At 44.2% G+C, this 17,037-nt stretch overlaps 1 protein-coding gene across 3 annotated transcripts in view; it reads right to left on the reverse strand.

Moving 5' to 3' along the window:
* PTPRO (protein tyrosine phosphatase receptor type O) overlaps window positions 1-14,628 on the reverse strand; it is a 112,553-nt gene extending 97,925 nt beyond the window's left edge. For 2 of the 3 annotated variants that reach the window (XM_040345527.1, XM_040345525.1), the window contains exon 1: window positions 14,378-14,628. In XM_040345527.1, the coding sequence (XP_040201461.1) occupies window positions 14,378-14,455 (78 nt within the window). In that variant the 5' untranslated portion in view covers window positions 14,456-14,628. The remainder of the gene's footprint in view (window positions 1-14,377) is intronic. The other variant, XM_040345526.1, reaches the window with a different exon arrangement.
* Window positions 14,629-17,037: the final 2,409 nt, after the last annotated feature.

Raw genomic sequence — 17,037 nt, forward strand, 5'->3', positions numbered from 1 at the left:
CTTTTTTTCCCACAAATAGAGCTTTCTTTTGGTGGTATTTGATCACATCTGCGGTTTTTAGTTTTTGCGCTATAAACAAAAATAGAGCGACAATTTTGAAAAAAAAGCAATATTTTTTACTTTTTGCTGTAATAAATACCCCCCAAAAACATATATAAAAACATTTTTTTCCTCAGTTTAGGCCGATACGTATTCTTCTACCTATTTTTAGTAAAAAAAATCGCAATAAGCGTTTATCGATTGGTTTGCGCAAAATTTATAGTGTTTACAAAATAGGGGATAGTTTTATTGCATTTTTTTTTTTTTATTTTTTTTTACTACTAATGGCGGCGATCAGCAATTTTTTTCGTGACTGCGACATTATGGCGGACACTTCGGACAATTTTGACACATTTTTGGGACCATTGTCATTTTCACAGCAAAAAATGCATTTAAATTGCATTCTTTATTGTGAAAATGACAGTTGCAGTTTGGGAGTTAACCACAGGTGGCGCTGTAGGAGTTAGGGTGCACCTAGTATGTGTTTACAACTGTTTGGGGGTGTGGCTGTAGGAATGACGTCATCGATCGTGTCTTCCCTATAAAGGGAATGACGCGATAGATGCGCCGCCATAGTGAAGGACGGGGAAGCCGTGTTTACACACGGCTCTCCTCGTTCTTCAGCTCCGGGGAGCGATCGCGACGGAGCGGCTATAAACAAATAGCCGCGCCGTGGTCCCGGATCGCTCCCCGAGCGGACCCGACCTCCGCATGTAGCGGGGGGGGTCCCGATCGGACCCCCCACCCGCTAATAGGCGAGGACGTACGTGTACGCCCATGTGCCTGTACGTGCCATATTGTGGACGTATATGTACATGCGGGGGTCGGGAAGTGGTTAATATCATCCTGTGTGGGCTTCACATTGTTTTTCGGCTTCTGAAAAGCAACAAAAAAAAAATTCAAACATGCTGCATTTTTTAACGTAGTTTTTTAAAATGTAAATTTTCGGGTTGTAAAAAATGATCGTGTGTGGGCTAAAACAACGTTTTAAACCCACGCATGCCCAGAAGCGAGTTATGAGACGGGAGCGCTCGTTCTGGTAAAACTACTTTTCATAATGGAGTAAGCACATTCATCACGCTGTAACAGACAAAAAAGCGCGAATCGTCTTTTACTAACAAGCAATCAGCTAAAAGCAGCCCAAAGGCGAATAGAACTTCCCCTTCAGAGTGCCGTCGTACGTGTTGTACGTCACCGCGCTTTGTTCATCATTTTTCAAAAACGATGGTGTGTGGGCAACATCGTTTTTAATGATGAAGTTGGAAAAACGTTGTTTTTTGGGCATGCTGAAAAACGTCGTTTTTTTTCATGCCGAAAAAACGACCGTGTGTACGCGGCATTAGGAATGCTGGTGATCCTGTCCCCAATATTTAGCTCCTGTGTACAACTGGAATAATGAAGATGTATAGCTAACAGTTTAAATGGGAAGGGGAACAGTCCTGAGAAGAGAAAATCCCTTCCTGGGGGCTCAATGTATACTGTAGGAGTAAGGGCTCTTTCACACGTCAGTTCAGTTTTTCAGATCAGTTTTTTTCTCATCAGTTGATCCGTTTTTCCATCAGTTTTTCATCAGTTTTTCGTCAGTTTTTCGTCAGTTTTTGCATCAGTTTTTGCATCAGTTTTTGCATCCGTTTTTTCATCCGTTTTTTTTTGGGGGCTTTTTACATAGAAAAACGGATGTTAGCGGAACGGATGATAAACGGATCATCCGTTAACGTCCGTTTTTCGTCCGTTCCGTTTTTTAGACGGAAGAAAAATAGGGTTTTCTTCCGTCCAAAAAAACGGAACTGAACGCAGACGGATGCTAACGGACGTTAGCGGATGCTCATCCGCTAACGGACGCTAGCCCATAGGGAAGCATTGCGGTCCGTTAACTGACGTCCAAAAAACGGACGAACGGAACGGACGTGTGAAAGAGCCCTAAGATGCTGAAATCCATTTTGTATTTACCTAGTGTCTCACGTAGCAGTTGACCCACATTAGGAAATTTACAGCTTTTATGGATATCCGAACTCAACTTGTCTGCTTTTGTTAGCACCGGTCATAAAATGCCATAATATATTTTAGAGTAACTGGCTGTACCTGCAAAGTGTTTAACCACTTCAGCCCTGGACGAATTGACCCCCTTCCCGACCAGAGCACTTTTTGCAATTCGGCACGGCGTCGCTTTAACTGACAATTGCGTGGTCATGCAACATTGCACCCAAACAAAATTTACGTTCTTTCCCCCCCCCCCCCCCCACAAATAGAGCTTTCTTTTGGTGGTATTTGATCACCTCTGCAGTTTTTTTTTTTGCACTATAAACAAAAAAAGAGCGCCAATTTTGAAAAAAAAAGCTATATTTTTGACTTTTTGCTATAATAAATATCCCAAAAATATATATGTAGCGCCTGGCTACTTTCAGAACCGGTGCTATGTTAAATTTAGGGGAAGAATTCAGAGAAATAGTTAGCTCTGAATTAGTTTGATCGTTTACATTTGGGTCTCTGCTCTAGCATGGCTGTGCTGTTGGCTGTCCTTTTGTCCGGGGACTCCTGGCACCCCCGGACAGCAGGATTGCAGCAGTGTGGTCAAGTGTTCTTAGTGCCACTCCTTAGCGGTCAGTCAGGGGTTGGCTGCCTCGCTGTGCATGCTGGGGAGGGCTATAAAGGGGGCAGACGCCATTACCTCGAGGTTCTTCCTCGTGTTGCTCCCACCATTGAGGTAGCCATTCCACGACACTCCCGCATATGGCCCTCCTGGGTGGGGTGTGTATGGGTAGCAGTGTTCCTGGTTTCGGGACCACGTTGGCCCAGAGCAATTGATCCACTGTGTGGGCCCAGTAGTCGATTAGGTCCCCAATCTGGAGGGGGTCCCGAGCTGTCCGCCCAATTGCAAGCTGACCGATGAGGAGTCTGTCTGAGGGATACCAAGCACGAGGCTGGTGTTCCAGCAGGGACCTGCCAATTCATCGGGGGACCACCTGAGTTCTGACAGGCTTGATGTTGATCGACTGTCAGCTTGTAATTTTGCAAAACTACCTGAAGGAGATCCGGGTGCTGAATCTACTGAGAGAGGATTCCGAACCATAATTGTCTCCAATCTTATAGGAGGGTCTGTGGCAGAGACTTAATCCTAAGTTTGAGTGACACTCTGGCTGCCAGGCTGGTAAGAGAGGCCTGTCCAGGTGCACTATACCCACTCCGGTTGGAGTGGCGAAGTAAAGTGTCGTTGGAAGCAGGACTGTTTCCCGTGTTCAGTTACACCTGGATCTACTGTCTCCTATTTGCTATTCCTTCAACTTTCTACTGTTAAATCGTTTTTACCCGGCGGGGTAATAAAAGCACAGAAAAGACACCTGTTGTGTGGACATTCCCTTTATTACAACTCTCATCAAGTACCCTAGACGGCGGAGATACAGAGGTAACATGCCACCCAAAACAAACCAGCAGCTCCTTCGGGGGTAGTGCTACATATATATAAAAAAAAAAATTTCCTCAGTTTAGGCCAATATGTATTCTTCTACATATTTTTGATAATTTTTTTTTTGCAATAAGCGTATATTGATTGGTTTGCGCAAAAGTTATACTGTCTACAAAATAGGGGATAGATTTATGGAACTTTTATTATTCATTTTTTTTTACTAGTAATCTAGTGATCTGCGATTTTTATTATGATTGCAACATTATGACGGACACATTTGACACAATTTTGGGACCATTGTCATTTATACAGCGATTAGTGCTATAAAAATGCACTGATTACTATGTAAATTAAACTGGCAGAGAAGGGGTTAAACACTAGGGGGCGATAAAGGGGTTAAGTGTGTCCTAGGGAGTAATCCTAACTGTGGGGGGGGCTACCACTGACATGACAGCGACCACTGCTCCCAATGACAGGGAGAAGTAGATCCCTGTCATGTCACTAGACACAACAGGGAAATGCCTTGTTTACATAGGCATCTCCCCATTCTGCCTCTCTGTGTCACGATCACGGGCAGCCGGCGAACACTGAGTTTGCGGGGCCTGCAGGCACGCTCATGGAGTACGTGGTGGGCGCCCACTACACAGCAAATTAAAGGGGATGTACAGGTACGCCCATTTGCCCACTGCTGCCATTATGCCTACGTATATCGGCGTGCATCGGTCGGCAAGTGGTTAAGAAAACCACAACCTCCTAAAAGTCAGAGCATAGGCACATTTCCTGCCTGCATGCAATATTCTCAGTACCTGCACAGCCTATTAACAGGACTGAACATCAGTGGTGTAGGAATAGGAAGCGTATCTAGGGACCATTCGATTTCCCTCCCTACCTGTTGTCTTGCAGGAAAAATATATAGGCTGATAAGAAAGCAAAGTGTACCATGGGTAAAAGTAGGTTAAAAATGAGATAGAAACATTAATCAAAATGTAATATATATGTTTTAAAGAAAAAAAGTAATTTCATGATGGTCTAGTAACAATCCAGCTCATGAAAATCATCATCTTTTTTCAGTAAAACAAATAATGTAAAAGGATTTTTTAAATATTGAAATTCTTTCTTATTCAAATCTGCGTGGATGTTCATAAAAGGCTTTAACAATATTATAAAGTTATGTTTTTATACTTTATATCTACAACCTACCAATGGTGGACTCAATATGCCTGATCTTGAAGTTTGTATTTTTATCTTACATTGTAGCTTACATAATTACTTAGTTAGTCAGGTTAAAGGAGTTGTAAAGGAAAAACATTTTTTTGCTGAAAATGACTGTTTACAGGGTATAGAGACATAATAGTAACTAATTCCTTTTAAAATTGATACAAAATAGATGAAAATCAATCATATAATGTACCTCCTAGTTTCGTTTTTGCATCTAGTTTCGTTTTTGCATCTAGTTTCGTTTTTGCATGTTATCCTGCCTCTGTGCTAGACAGAGCCATAGAGCAGTGATGGCTTGGAAAATGAAACTAGAATCTCCCAGTACTGTGGTCATCAGGAAACAGACAACCAGGAACAATTACAGCAACATCAGAGCAAAAACGAACAATGAGGACATGAAACCAGGACTGCAGTAAGGTAAAGGAAGCTATTTACCAAAACATTTTTTTACCTTTAGTGACCCTTTAAAAAAAACCCTAGTCCATCTCCTTCAACCAATGAGAAACAATACAAAATAGAAATACTCAATACTGTATCCCACAGTTGATCCCCCATGAGGCAATCAGATATTTCCTGGATCAACAACCCCTGTCATTCTTACCTCAAAACTGTTGCTATATTTTTTTTTGGGGGGGGGGGGGCGCGGAAAACAATCTACCTGCCAAATTCCCTCTGGTTGGTTGGATCAGCGGCACCAACACCTCCCCTCTGGGTTGGTCGGATGGATCACCCACACCCCCCACCAAACTTACCCCATCTAGGTCGTGGGCAGCAGTTCCTCCGGGCGGCGGGCAGTGGCTTTATCCAGCGTCTTCTCCTTCTTGACTTCATGGTGGCTTCCCCTGCGTCTACCTCTTCTGCTCCAATATGAGTGCTTCTCCTCCCGTCCAATCGGGTCTCAGGGCCGGCTTACTGATTGGCCGGAGAATCAGAAAGACAATAGCAAAAATTAACTCGCTATTGTCACACAACTGGGTGGGCTCAGGGAGCAGTCCTCTACTGCCTGAGCCCACCCTTTTTGAAGCCAATTAAAGTCTCTAATCATGTGCTTAAAAAAAAAAAAAACTCCATTGGAATCAATGCATCCGGCATGCTGCATGTAGATTAGGGGCTGGGCGCATGGATTGGGGGGGGGGGCAGGAATACTTACTGTATCTTCCAAAATCCACAGGTCTGCCCATTCTCAAAATGTGGCATAATGAAGGTATTTGTAACTGTAGCGGTGACCTCTTGATGGTCGTAAGATAAATCAATACCCCCCTGGTTGCCCTGACCCTGTGAGTCCTCTGACACCCTGAGTTCATACATTTTTTTTCCCCTTCAAATGACAACAATAAGAAGGAAATACACAGAATTGATTAAATCAGCAACATTTACTTAAAGAGGAACTGCAGTCTTTGTTGTTAAAAAAAAACATGAAAAAAAAGAGGAACTGCAGTCTGCTCACATAATTTGTAATGAAAACATCTGAATCTTCCCTCCAACCATTTTGCATTATATTATATATATAAAATGTGATTCTGTACTTGCCAAATATGCTGCAGAAATCTCCCTCCACTGAGTCTGGCTGCAGTCATTTTAACTGTGGGCAGCTGAAGCTGCTGCCTGTTCACTTCCTGGAAATTACACAGACACACCTCCAGCTCTGCAGCTCTCATTGGTCCTCTTTTGACTCATCCCCCCTCCCTTCCTGGCAAACTCCCACAAGAGTGTGTGAGAGAGAGAGAGAGAGAGAGCGAGCTGTGCATGATGTCATAAGTTTAGGATTTTTACCAGACAAGAAACAGGAGTGGGCTGTATGAAGTATTTACTGGCAGAAGAAAAAAAATTACTATCCAAAGTTAAAACAACAAGGACAGAGGATTTAATAGACGGAAAGATGAAAAAAATACTGCTTTAATGAGATAGAAGGAAATCAAAGAGTCAACTCAAGTTTACACTTTAAAATGTTGTCTCCCACAGGAATGTCATTAATAACTTAATAACAATCACCTATGAGATTTAAACATTCAGCAGTGAGCGCCTTAATCCCTGAGTGCATATAATGTCAATGTAAACAGTCTACAATAGAGGAATGGCTCTTATGAGTGTCAGAACCCTCTCTACTGCTCCTTCACACATAAATGCAGAACAGTAAATAACAAATACAACTTTTAGCAAAGAGAACTGTGTTGCAATTCAACCTGCTCTTTCAGAGAGTTCTTGGTGAATTATAACTATGAGCTTTAATTGAATAAATCCCTGAAGTGGGAAGGGAGGTGAAAGTAGTCCTGTGTTGCTGTGTGGCAATCCTGTTGATCTTCAGCTAGCTCTTTGATGTTTGATGGCATGGATAGAAACTTTGGATGGTAAAGCAGAGTAACTGACCCAATAACTTGAGAATAGACAGCAAACAATCTTCCTGGGTAAATTAAACTGTAACTCTATTCGAAATGATCACTGAATTAAAGATGTTACATTTTGTGGAACTACAAGCAACAGCAGAACCATGCAAAGCAAAGATGTCTGTATATAGTGTCTATGATGTTTAATCTAGATCTTTGATACTAAAGCTGACAAGGAATGCAGGAGACAATGATGTCTATAGACAGTTAGCTAGATTCAGGTAGATGGGCGCATCTTTGAGGCGGCGTAGCGTATCGTATTTACGCTACGCCGCCGTAAGTGAGAGAGGCAAGTGCTGTATTCACAAAGCACTTGCCTCCTAAGTTACGGCGGCGTATCGTGAATGGGCCGGCGTAAGCGCGCCTAATTCAAATGAGGATGAGGGGGGCGTGTTTTATGTAAATGACTCGTGACCCGACGTGACCCATTCACGGACGACTTACGCAAACAACGTACATTTTTCAAATTTCGACGTGGGAACGACGGCCATACTTTGACTAGGCCAGCTATTTGTTCGACTAACTTTACGCCGGGAATCGCCTTACGTAAACGGCGTATCTTTACTGCAACGGGAAAGCGTACGTTCGTGAATCTGCGTATCTCGCTGATTTACGCATTCTAGGCGTAAATCAGCATTCACGCCCCTAGCGGCCGGCGTAACTAGACAGCTAAGATACGACGGCGCAGGCCGGCGTATCTTAGCTAGGTTTAAGTGTATCTCAGTTTGAGAATACACTTAAACATACGACGGCTTAGATTCCGAGTTATGACGGCGTATCTACTGATACGCCGGCGTAACTCTTTGTGAATCTGGCTATGAGTCTATAAGACTGGGCTGTTGCTCGCTCACCACACTGGAACAGGAAATGATGGTGATGATGATGATTTGAGGATGATGATGATGATCTCTCAGGAATGTGGCTCAAGGGATGACTTCCGGCCTCCACCGCACCACACTATGGCTCATCCGAATCTGATACCACTGCAGGATGGATGGAATCAGAGCAGCCTCCAGGCTGCTGCCGAACAGCTAAAGGAAGCTGTCCGTATGTATCCCTCCAGATATTCGCTGGATAATTCTGAAAAGCAGGCCGCGACTGAGCTGCAGCTCACACCATAACAGATTCCCGGCATACAGATCCACGTTGGGTCCCAAGAGAGCACGCCAGGCCTCAATCCCTCCCTCTTATAATTTCTCCCAGTGGTCTGCTCTTCCCCATCAGCATGCTGGTAGTTGTAGTTCCACATCACTCAGCCAGAGGGCGAATCCCATCCACATGGACTACATGTTCCAAGGTGCTTTTCTCTGGTAAAAGGTCAGCATCAACTCAACACTAGAGGGAAACAGCTCCCCCTGCAACAATGCCTCACAGTGTCTCCTGATTGCAGGAATAGGTAGATATCCAGCTCCTGGCTACATAACATTAGAACTACCACCACACAGGGCCGGCTCTACCATGGGTCCCAGTGGGGCCATTGGACCCAGGCAGCACTTTGAAAGGGGCAGCAAATTGAACCACAGGCGCCTCTCCTTCTCTTCTATTTACCCCGCAATTTGACAACCAACAGCTGAGTCTGGCTGCAGCCATTTTAACTGTGGGCAGCTGAAGCTGCTGCCTGTTCACTTCCTGTATTTACACAGACACACACGCCTCCAGCTCTGCAGCTTTCATTGGTCCTCAAAAGACTCATCCCCCTCCCTTCCTGGAAAACTCTCACAAGAGAGAGAGAGAGCTGTGCAGGATGTCATAGGCCTAGGCTTTTTTGCAGACAAGAAAAATGTTTTACTATCCAAAGTTAAAACAACAAGGGCAGAATATTTAATAGATCTACTGGCATGTCTTTGGAGTGTGGGAGGAAACCAGAGAACCCGGAGGAAACCCACACAGGCACAGGGAGAATATGCAAACTCCAGGCCAGTAGTGCCGTGGTTGGGATTCAAACTTGTAGGAAGTTCATACGATTCGATAGGATGTGTACAGTGGCAGGAGAAAAATTAAGAAAAAAAAAAAAGGAAAATGTTTTTCTTTTAACAAAAATAATGTGATCCTGTTTAACCGCTCAAGGACCGCCGCACACAGACATACATCTGCAGAATGGCACAGCTGGGCACAAGGGCGTACATGTACGTCCCCTTTAAGAGCCCAGCCATGGGTCGCACAGCGCGTCACCGCCGGTGCGCTCGTAACCCGGTCCTAAGCTCTGTGACCGTCCCTGCGGGAACCGCGGACCCGATTGCCGCCGGTGTCCCGCGATCGGGTCACAGAGAAGATGAACGGGGAGAGGTAAGTGTAAACAAACCTCTCCCCGTGCTTCCTAGTGAGACTGACACTAATCGTCTGTTCCCTGTCATAGGGAACGACGATCAGTGATGTAACACGCTAAGCCACGCCCCCCACAGTAAGAAACACAAATCAGGGCACACTTAACCCGTACAACGCCAACTACAGGTTAAACCTGTCACTGCAAGTGTCATTTTTACAGTAAACAGTGCATTTTTATAGCACTGATCGCTGTATAAATGACAATAGTCCCAAAATAGTGTCAAAAGTGTCCGATTTGTCCACCATAATGTCGCAGTCATAATAAAAATCGCTGATCGCTGCCATTATAACTTTTGCGCAAACCAATCAATAAACGCTTATTGCGTTTTTTTGTTTTTTTTTTACCAAAAATATGTAGAAGAATGCGTATTGGCCTAAACTGAGGAAATATTTTTGTTTATAGCGCAAAAACTAAAAACCGCAAAGGTGATCAAATACCACCAAAAGAAAGCTCTATTTGTGGGGAAAAAAAGGACGCCAATTTTGTTTGGGAGTCACGTCGCACAAATTGTCAGGTGGCCAGGTCTTTAAGCTGCATAATGGTCCAAGGCTTAAGCGGTTAATGCTTAATATGACACAAAATTTGGAAATATTTGTTTAGTTCTAATTTACTCACAATGATGAATCCTTTTACTCAAACAGTTAATATGATGTGTCTCAGCATAAAAAACAAAACAAAAAAAAAACTGTAAAAGCTTGTAAAATGATGGGACTAAAACAAACATTGTTTAATTAGCAACCAGAAACTCCTGTGACAGAAGTGCCAAGTAGGTGCACATTCCTGACCAGCTCAGCAAGTGGCACTTGTTGATTCTGAACTCCTCCACACCTCTAAAGATTTCCTTCATTTAATGAAGACAAAATGAAGAGGAGCAATGGGACTGGCTAACATGCAAATCCATCAACTGCAACTCTTAGGCCTCGTACACACAACAGAGTTTCTCGGCAGAATTCACCGAGAAACTCGCTCAAACCCGGATTCTGCCGAGAAACTCTGTCGTCTGTACACTTTTGGCTCGATGGAGCCGCCGAGGAACTCGTCGAGAAAATAGAGAACATGTTCTCTATTTTCTCGTTGTTCTATGGGAGAAGGCGGCCCGCCGAGCTCCTCGGCGGCTTCATCCCTGAACTCGACGAGGAACTCGACGTGTTTGGCATGTCGAGTTCCTCGGCCGTGTGTACGGGGCCTTAGCCCTCCTTCACACTGGTGTGATTTGTCATGCGATTTGACAGTTCCAAGTCGCACCCCATTGCCGGCAATGGAACTGTTCAAATTGCAGCATCTCATGTCGCAGCGACGTTGAAAAATGTTCCAGAGCAAATTTTTTCCAACTTCATTAGACTTCTGTTAAACCAAGTCGCAAGCCGCAATGAAATTGGAGGTGAAAATCACACTGATCTGTGGCTTTGAATGATGAAGTCGATTTTAAAGCTGGTGTGAACAAGGCCTAGCTCATGTTTTGCCGCAGCCACTGTGCCCATCACACGCAGCCACTGTGCCCATCAAACGCAGCCACTGTGCCATCAAACACAGCCACTGTGCCATCAAACACAGCCACAGTGGCTGCGTTTGATGGGCACACTGGCGGCAATTGATGGGGCAAACTGGCAACAATTGATGGTTACAGACTGTAACCATCAATTGTTGCCAGTTTGCCCCATCAATTGCCGCCAGTGTGCCCATCAATTGCCGCCAGTGTGCCCATCAATTGCAATCAATGCAGCCACTGTGCCCATCACACGCAGCCACTGTGCCCATCACACGCACCCACTGTGCCCATCAAACGCAGCCACTGTGCCCATCAAACGCAGCCACTCAGCTGTGCCCATCAAACGCAGCCACTGTGCCATCAAACACAGCCACTGAGTGGCTGCGCTTGATGTCACAGTGGCTGCGTTTGATGGGCACACTGGCAGCACACTGGCGGCAATTGATGGGGCAAACTGGCAACAATTGATGGTTACAGACTGTAACCATCAATTGTTGCCAGTTTTCCCTATCAATTGCCGCCAGTGTGTTGCCAGTGTGCCCATCAATTGCCGCCAGTGTGCTGCCAGTTTGCCCCATCAATTGCCACCAGTGTGCTGGTGGAGGAGGCTGACTGAGGTGACCAGCACTTTGTTAATAAAAAATGGCAGATAAAAAAAAAGTGTTTGTGTTATTTTGAGCCATGTTTTGAAACAACATTGATTCTTTCTTAAAAAGGGGGGGCGCAGTTTGCTATCTTCGCCCTGGGCACCAAATGGCCTTGTCCCAGCACTGTTTGCAGGGGCAAAGCAACCCTGCTCCATATTTGAAATCGCAGCTCGCAATGCGGTTTACAGTGCTGGAAGTGGCTCATGTGATTTCCAGTGTGCGGGTGCCATTAGGATTAATGGCACCCGCACACATCTCTGTGTTTTTCTGTGAAGGTGGCTGTAGGATGATCATAAAATCGTATGAAAAATACCGCTTTCGAAGCAGTCGTACAATAATCTGATCGTTGGTACACAGCTTTTTGAGAGCCGATCACAGGAGTTCATCCGATATTATCCAAACAGCAAAAAAAATTCTTGTGCGATTTTCTTTTCATCCGTACATGTCGATCTAACGATTGACTACTGTCAAACAGGAATGGCCACACATGAATCCAAATTTCAATCCATCTATGGCTAGCTTAGCTTTAGACTACAGTCACACTAGTCTATAAGTGATCTGGTAAGGAAAAACGTTATTCCGATCAAGTTTTCCTGCATTTAAGTGTACTTTTGTTTACCTGCGTTTACATGTGTTTAGACACATTCAGAATATCTATTCTATCTCTTGGCACACAGAAATCATGAATTGAGAAAAATCACGTATTGGGGTACCAACAACCAACCCTTATACCTCGTACACACAAGCAGGTTTTCCGACGGGAAAACTGTGAGGAGAGCTTTCGGCCGGGAATCCCAGCCGTGTGTATGCTCCCTCGCAATTTTTCCGACGGGAAAACTGCCAAAAACCGCCGGACAAAAAAAGAGAATCCCAGCAGTTTTTGGCAGTTTTACTATGGGATTCCTGGCCAAAAGCTCTCCTCACAGTTTTCCCATCGAAAAACCCGCTTGTGTGTAGAGGGAAAAGTTACCAAGCAGGTTCTCGGTTTTACCCCCGGGATTACCGACGGATCTTTTCCCGTCGGGAATCCCGCACGTGTGTACTAGGCATAAGAAAAGTGGTATAAGCTATTCCCTAGTATACAAGCAATTTTGTTCCAAGAATATGCACCCTTGTGTACACACGGTTGGAATTTCCGACAAGAAAAGTTCGATGTGAGCTTTTGGTCGGAAATTCCGACCCTGTGTATGCTCCATCGGACGTTTTCTGTTCGTATTTCCGACAGCAAAAATTTGAGAGCTGGTTCTCAATTTTTCAGACAAGAAAGGTTCTTGTCAGAAATTCCGATCGTCTGTATGCAATTCCGACACGCAAAAAAAAAACCACACATGCTCGGGATCAATTCGACGCATGCTCCGAATCATTGAACTTAATTTTTCTCTGCTTGTTGTAGTGTTGTAATTTTGTGTGACCGTGTGTATGCAACACAAGTTTGAGCCAACATCCCGACGGAAAAAAATCCACAGTTTTCTTGTCAGAATTTCTGATCGTGACGTGTGTACGCGGCAAAAGTGACCATATTAAAGCTGCACAGTACACTATCCGACCAATGAAATGTCACAGACAATACAGGAGCAGCAATAATGTTCTGCATGCAAAGACACACACCATGCCAGCAATGTCCGTTATACAGAGATGCACAGAGACACTTTACGGTAATATCCACTTTACACAGATACTACACGGTAATGTATATATACTGTATATGTCCTATACACAACTACACACTATACAGTAATGTCCTATATATATATATATATATATATATATATACCTGTGGCGATTTAGTTCCCATTTGCAGCGCTATACAAGTTACTCACTCACTCACTCATATATATATATATATATATATATATATATATATACACACACACTATACAAAATTGCCCCTATACACAGATACATACATACATAATACGGTAATGCCCACTATACACAGATACACACACACTATATGGTAATGTCTCCCCTACACGAATACACATACAATACTAAAATGTCCCCTATACACACACTATACAGTAATTAAATAATGTCCCCTATATATATATACACACACACAGTATACAGTAATGTCCCCCATACACAGTAACATCCTCTAAACACAAATACACACACACTATATGGTAATGCCTCCTACACAGATAAACACACACACTATACAGTAATTATATAATGTCCCCTATACATAGATACACACACACACAGTATACAGTAATGTCACCCATACACGGTAACATCCTCTAAACACAAATACACACACACTATATGGTAATGTCTCCTACACAGATAAACACACACACTATACAGTAATTATATAATGTCCCCTATACATAGATACACACACAAACAATATACAGTAATGTAACCCATACACAGTAACATCCTCTAAACACAAATACACACACACTATATGGTAATGTCTCCTACACAGATAAACACACACACTATACAGTAATTATATAATGTCCCCTATACATAGATACACACACACACAGTATACAGTAATGTCACCCATACACGGTAACATCCTCTAAACACAAATACACACACACTATATGGTAATGTCTCCTACACAGATAAACACACACACTATACAGTAAAAACCCCTATACATATACACTATAGGGTAATGTCCCCTATACACCAATACAAGCACACTATACCGCTTATGACCCCTATACATAAGTGCATGCACACTATATGGTAACGTCCTCTGTACACAGATACATTTCCCCCATTTACAGATATGTACACTGTTACACAGTATACTTAATGTATACTGTGTAACAGTGTACATATCTTCTTTCAGATGCTGACACACTGTGAGCAGATAGTAATAGATAGTAATAGAGAGAGGCCATTTCTCACCTGAACCCAGAGCCCCAGTATACACAGGATGGAGGGAATCATTGAGGCGTACAATCTTCTCCTCTGCTCCGTCACCATTGATGTGAAGTGTCAGCAGACAGACAATAGCCAGGGCTTGGAATGTGGAATGGAGGCCTGATGTTAGTGTGTGCAGCCAGGAATCATTGAGGAGAAGACAGAGCCGAGATGAGGAGACATCTGCATCTCCTCTCATCAGGACCAGAGAGATCCCTCCTCACATGACATCATTCTCTGCCAGCTCACTGCCCCTCCTGCAGCAGATTATTCCATGCCTTCCACTGCACACACCCAGGATTGCCTTCTCACTAATATTAAAGGATGCCAGGATGTTTAAATCCCATGGTGCCCCTCCCCTCCCCCCCAATCCTTCATACTAATATTCCATGATGCAGGGCATGGTATATAAGCCCCTCTTTACCAGCAATAAATGATGCAAAACAGTTTGTATATCCAAGAGGCTTTCCTCAATAAAAATACATACTGCTGGGCAGAGTACATAACATGGAGCCCCTCTTATCTAACTACAGATGTTGCTGTGCATTGAATGTATCCAGGGTTCCCTCATCATTAAAACAACTCATGTTTCCAGGTATTGTTTGTATCCAGGATCTTCTCCTCACCAATACTGTATGGTGCCAGACACTACATTCACCTTACATACTTCCCCCTGCAATATTACACAATGCCAGGCCGTGGATATATCCAGATGCCCCTGTTCACCAATGTTTAATCATGCTGAACAATGTATATACCAAGGAGGAGCTTCTTCCCACCAAAACTACACAATGCCAGGCAATTTAGATACCCAGCAGTCCCTCCTTACCTTCTAATATTACAGGATGCCAAGCGATGTAAATACCCAAGAGGCCATTTCATCAATATTACACAATGCCAGGCCGTGGATATATCCAGATGCCCCTGTTCACCAATGTTTAATCATGCTGAACAATGTATATACCAAGGAGGAGCTTCTTTCCGCCAAAACTACACAATGCCAGGCAATGCACATACCAAGCAGTCCCTCCTTACCTTCTAATATTACAGGATGCCAAGCAATGTAAATACCCAAGAGGCCATTTCATCAATATTACACAATGCCAGGCCATAGATACTGTATATCCAGGTGCCCCTGTTCACCAATGTTTAATCATGCTGAACAATGTATATACCAAGGAGGAGCTTCTTCCCACCAAAACTACAAAATGCCAAGCAATGTAGATACCCAGCAGTCCCTCCTTACCTACTAATATTACAGGATGCCAAGCAATGTAAATACCCAAGAGGCCATTTCATCAATAATACACAATGCCAGGCAGTGGATACATTGCTCAACATACAGTGTACACACAGGAAACATATGCCACAGTACGTGTATTTACACTCTCAGAAGTAGGTGTAAGTAGGGTGACCACATGTCCCGGATTGCCCGGGACAGTCCCGCATTTTGCAGGTCTGTCCCAGGTCCCGGGCACCTTCATTCCAGGACAATATAGTGTCCCGGAATACAGTGGAGATCCAAGCTGTCACTGGAGATGAGGCTGAGGGGCCGCCCGCTGTGTGTTAACCCCCCAAAAGTGAAGGACTACAGGTCCCAGCATGAACCCCCTCAGAGCTGAAGATGTGATACCCCCTCCCCCCCCAAACTAGTGAAGAACTATGGTCCCAGCATGAATCCGTGAAATCTGTGGAGTCACACCCTTAAATCTCAGGGGTTCATGCTGGGACTTGTAGTCTTTAAATTTTGGGGCATGTGACCCCTCCCCTAAAGTAAAGGACTACAGGTCCCAGCATGAACCCGTGAAATCTATGGGGTCACATCCTTAGATACCAGGGGTTCGTGCTGGGACTTGTAGTCCTTCACTTTTGGGGGATGTGACAACCACCCCTTCCACCCCCCAAAATAAAGTGACGGGCTACAGGTCCGAGCGTGAACCCCTTTGGATCTGAAGATGTGAAACCCTCCCCCCCAAAAAAATGGCGTAAAAGGTATCAAAAATCTTTTTTTTTGGGGGGGGGGGGGCCCTGAATGGCAGTATGGAAATGTGGTCACCCTAGGTGTATGGAGTAAGTAACGACTGAGTCAGACAGACTATAACCAAAAAGTACACCCTCCTGCCAGGGCAAACCCCCCCCCCACATCCCCCACAGTACAGATCTCAACAACCCTATTCTTCCCCCAGTACCCCGAATCCTCCCTCCCAGCCTGTCACCTCAGTATAGACCCACCCCCTCGTCCTAACCCTTCAGACAGACCCCCCCCCCCCTCTTTGTCCCAGTACAGAGTCGACCCCCTCAGTACAGACCATCCCTTGTACAGACCACCCCTTCCATTCTAAACCCAAAAGCTCCCAACTGTCCCTGATTTTGAGGGACCATCCCTCATTCGTATCAAAGTCCCTCTGTCCCTCTTTCCTCCTCATTTGTCCCTCATTTTGGTCTGATCTATATAGTTGTATATATAAATCAAAAAGTGTTTCCCAGTGCTAAACCTTTTTATCCAATTTCTAAATGGCTGCATTTGTACATTTAAAAAGCCAGTATGAAGGAATAGTAGTGGCAAAAAAGCACTTGTGGGTTTACCTAAAAGGGTTGTAAAACCTCATTAAAAAAATGTTGGCAGTCACTGGCCCCCCTGCCCC

This window comes from Rana temporaria, chromosome 3 (assembly GCF_905171775.1).
Source record: "Rana temporaria chromosome 3, aRanTem1.1, whole genome shotgun sequence".
In the NCBI taxonomy this organism is placed as follows: Eukaryota; Metazoa; Chordata; class Amphibia; order Anura; family Ranidae; genus Rana; species Rana temporaria.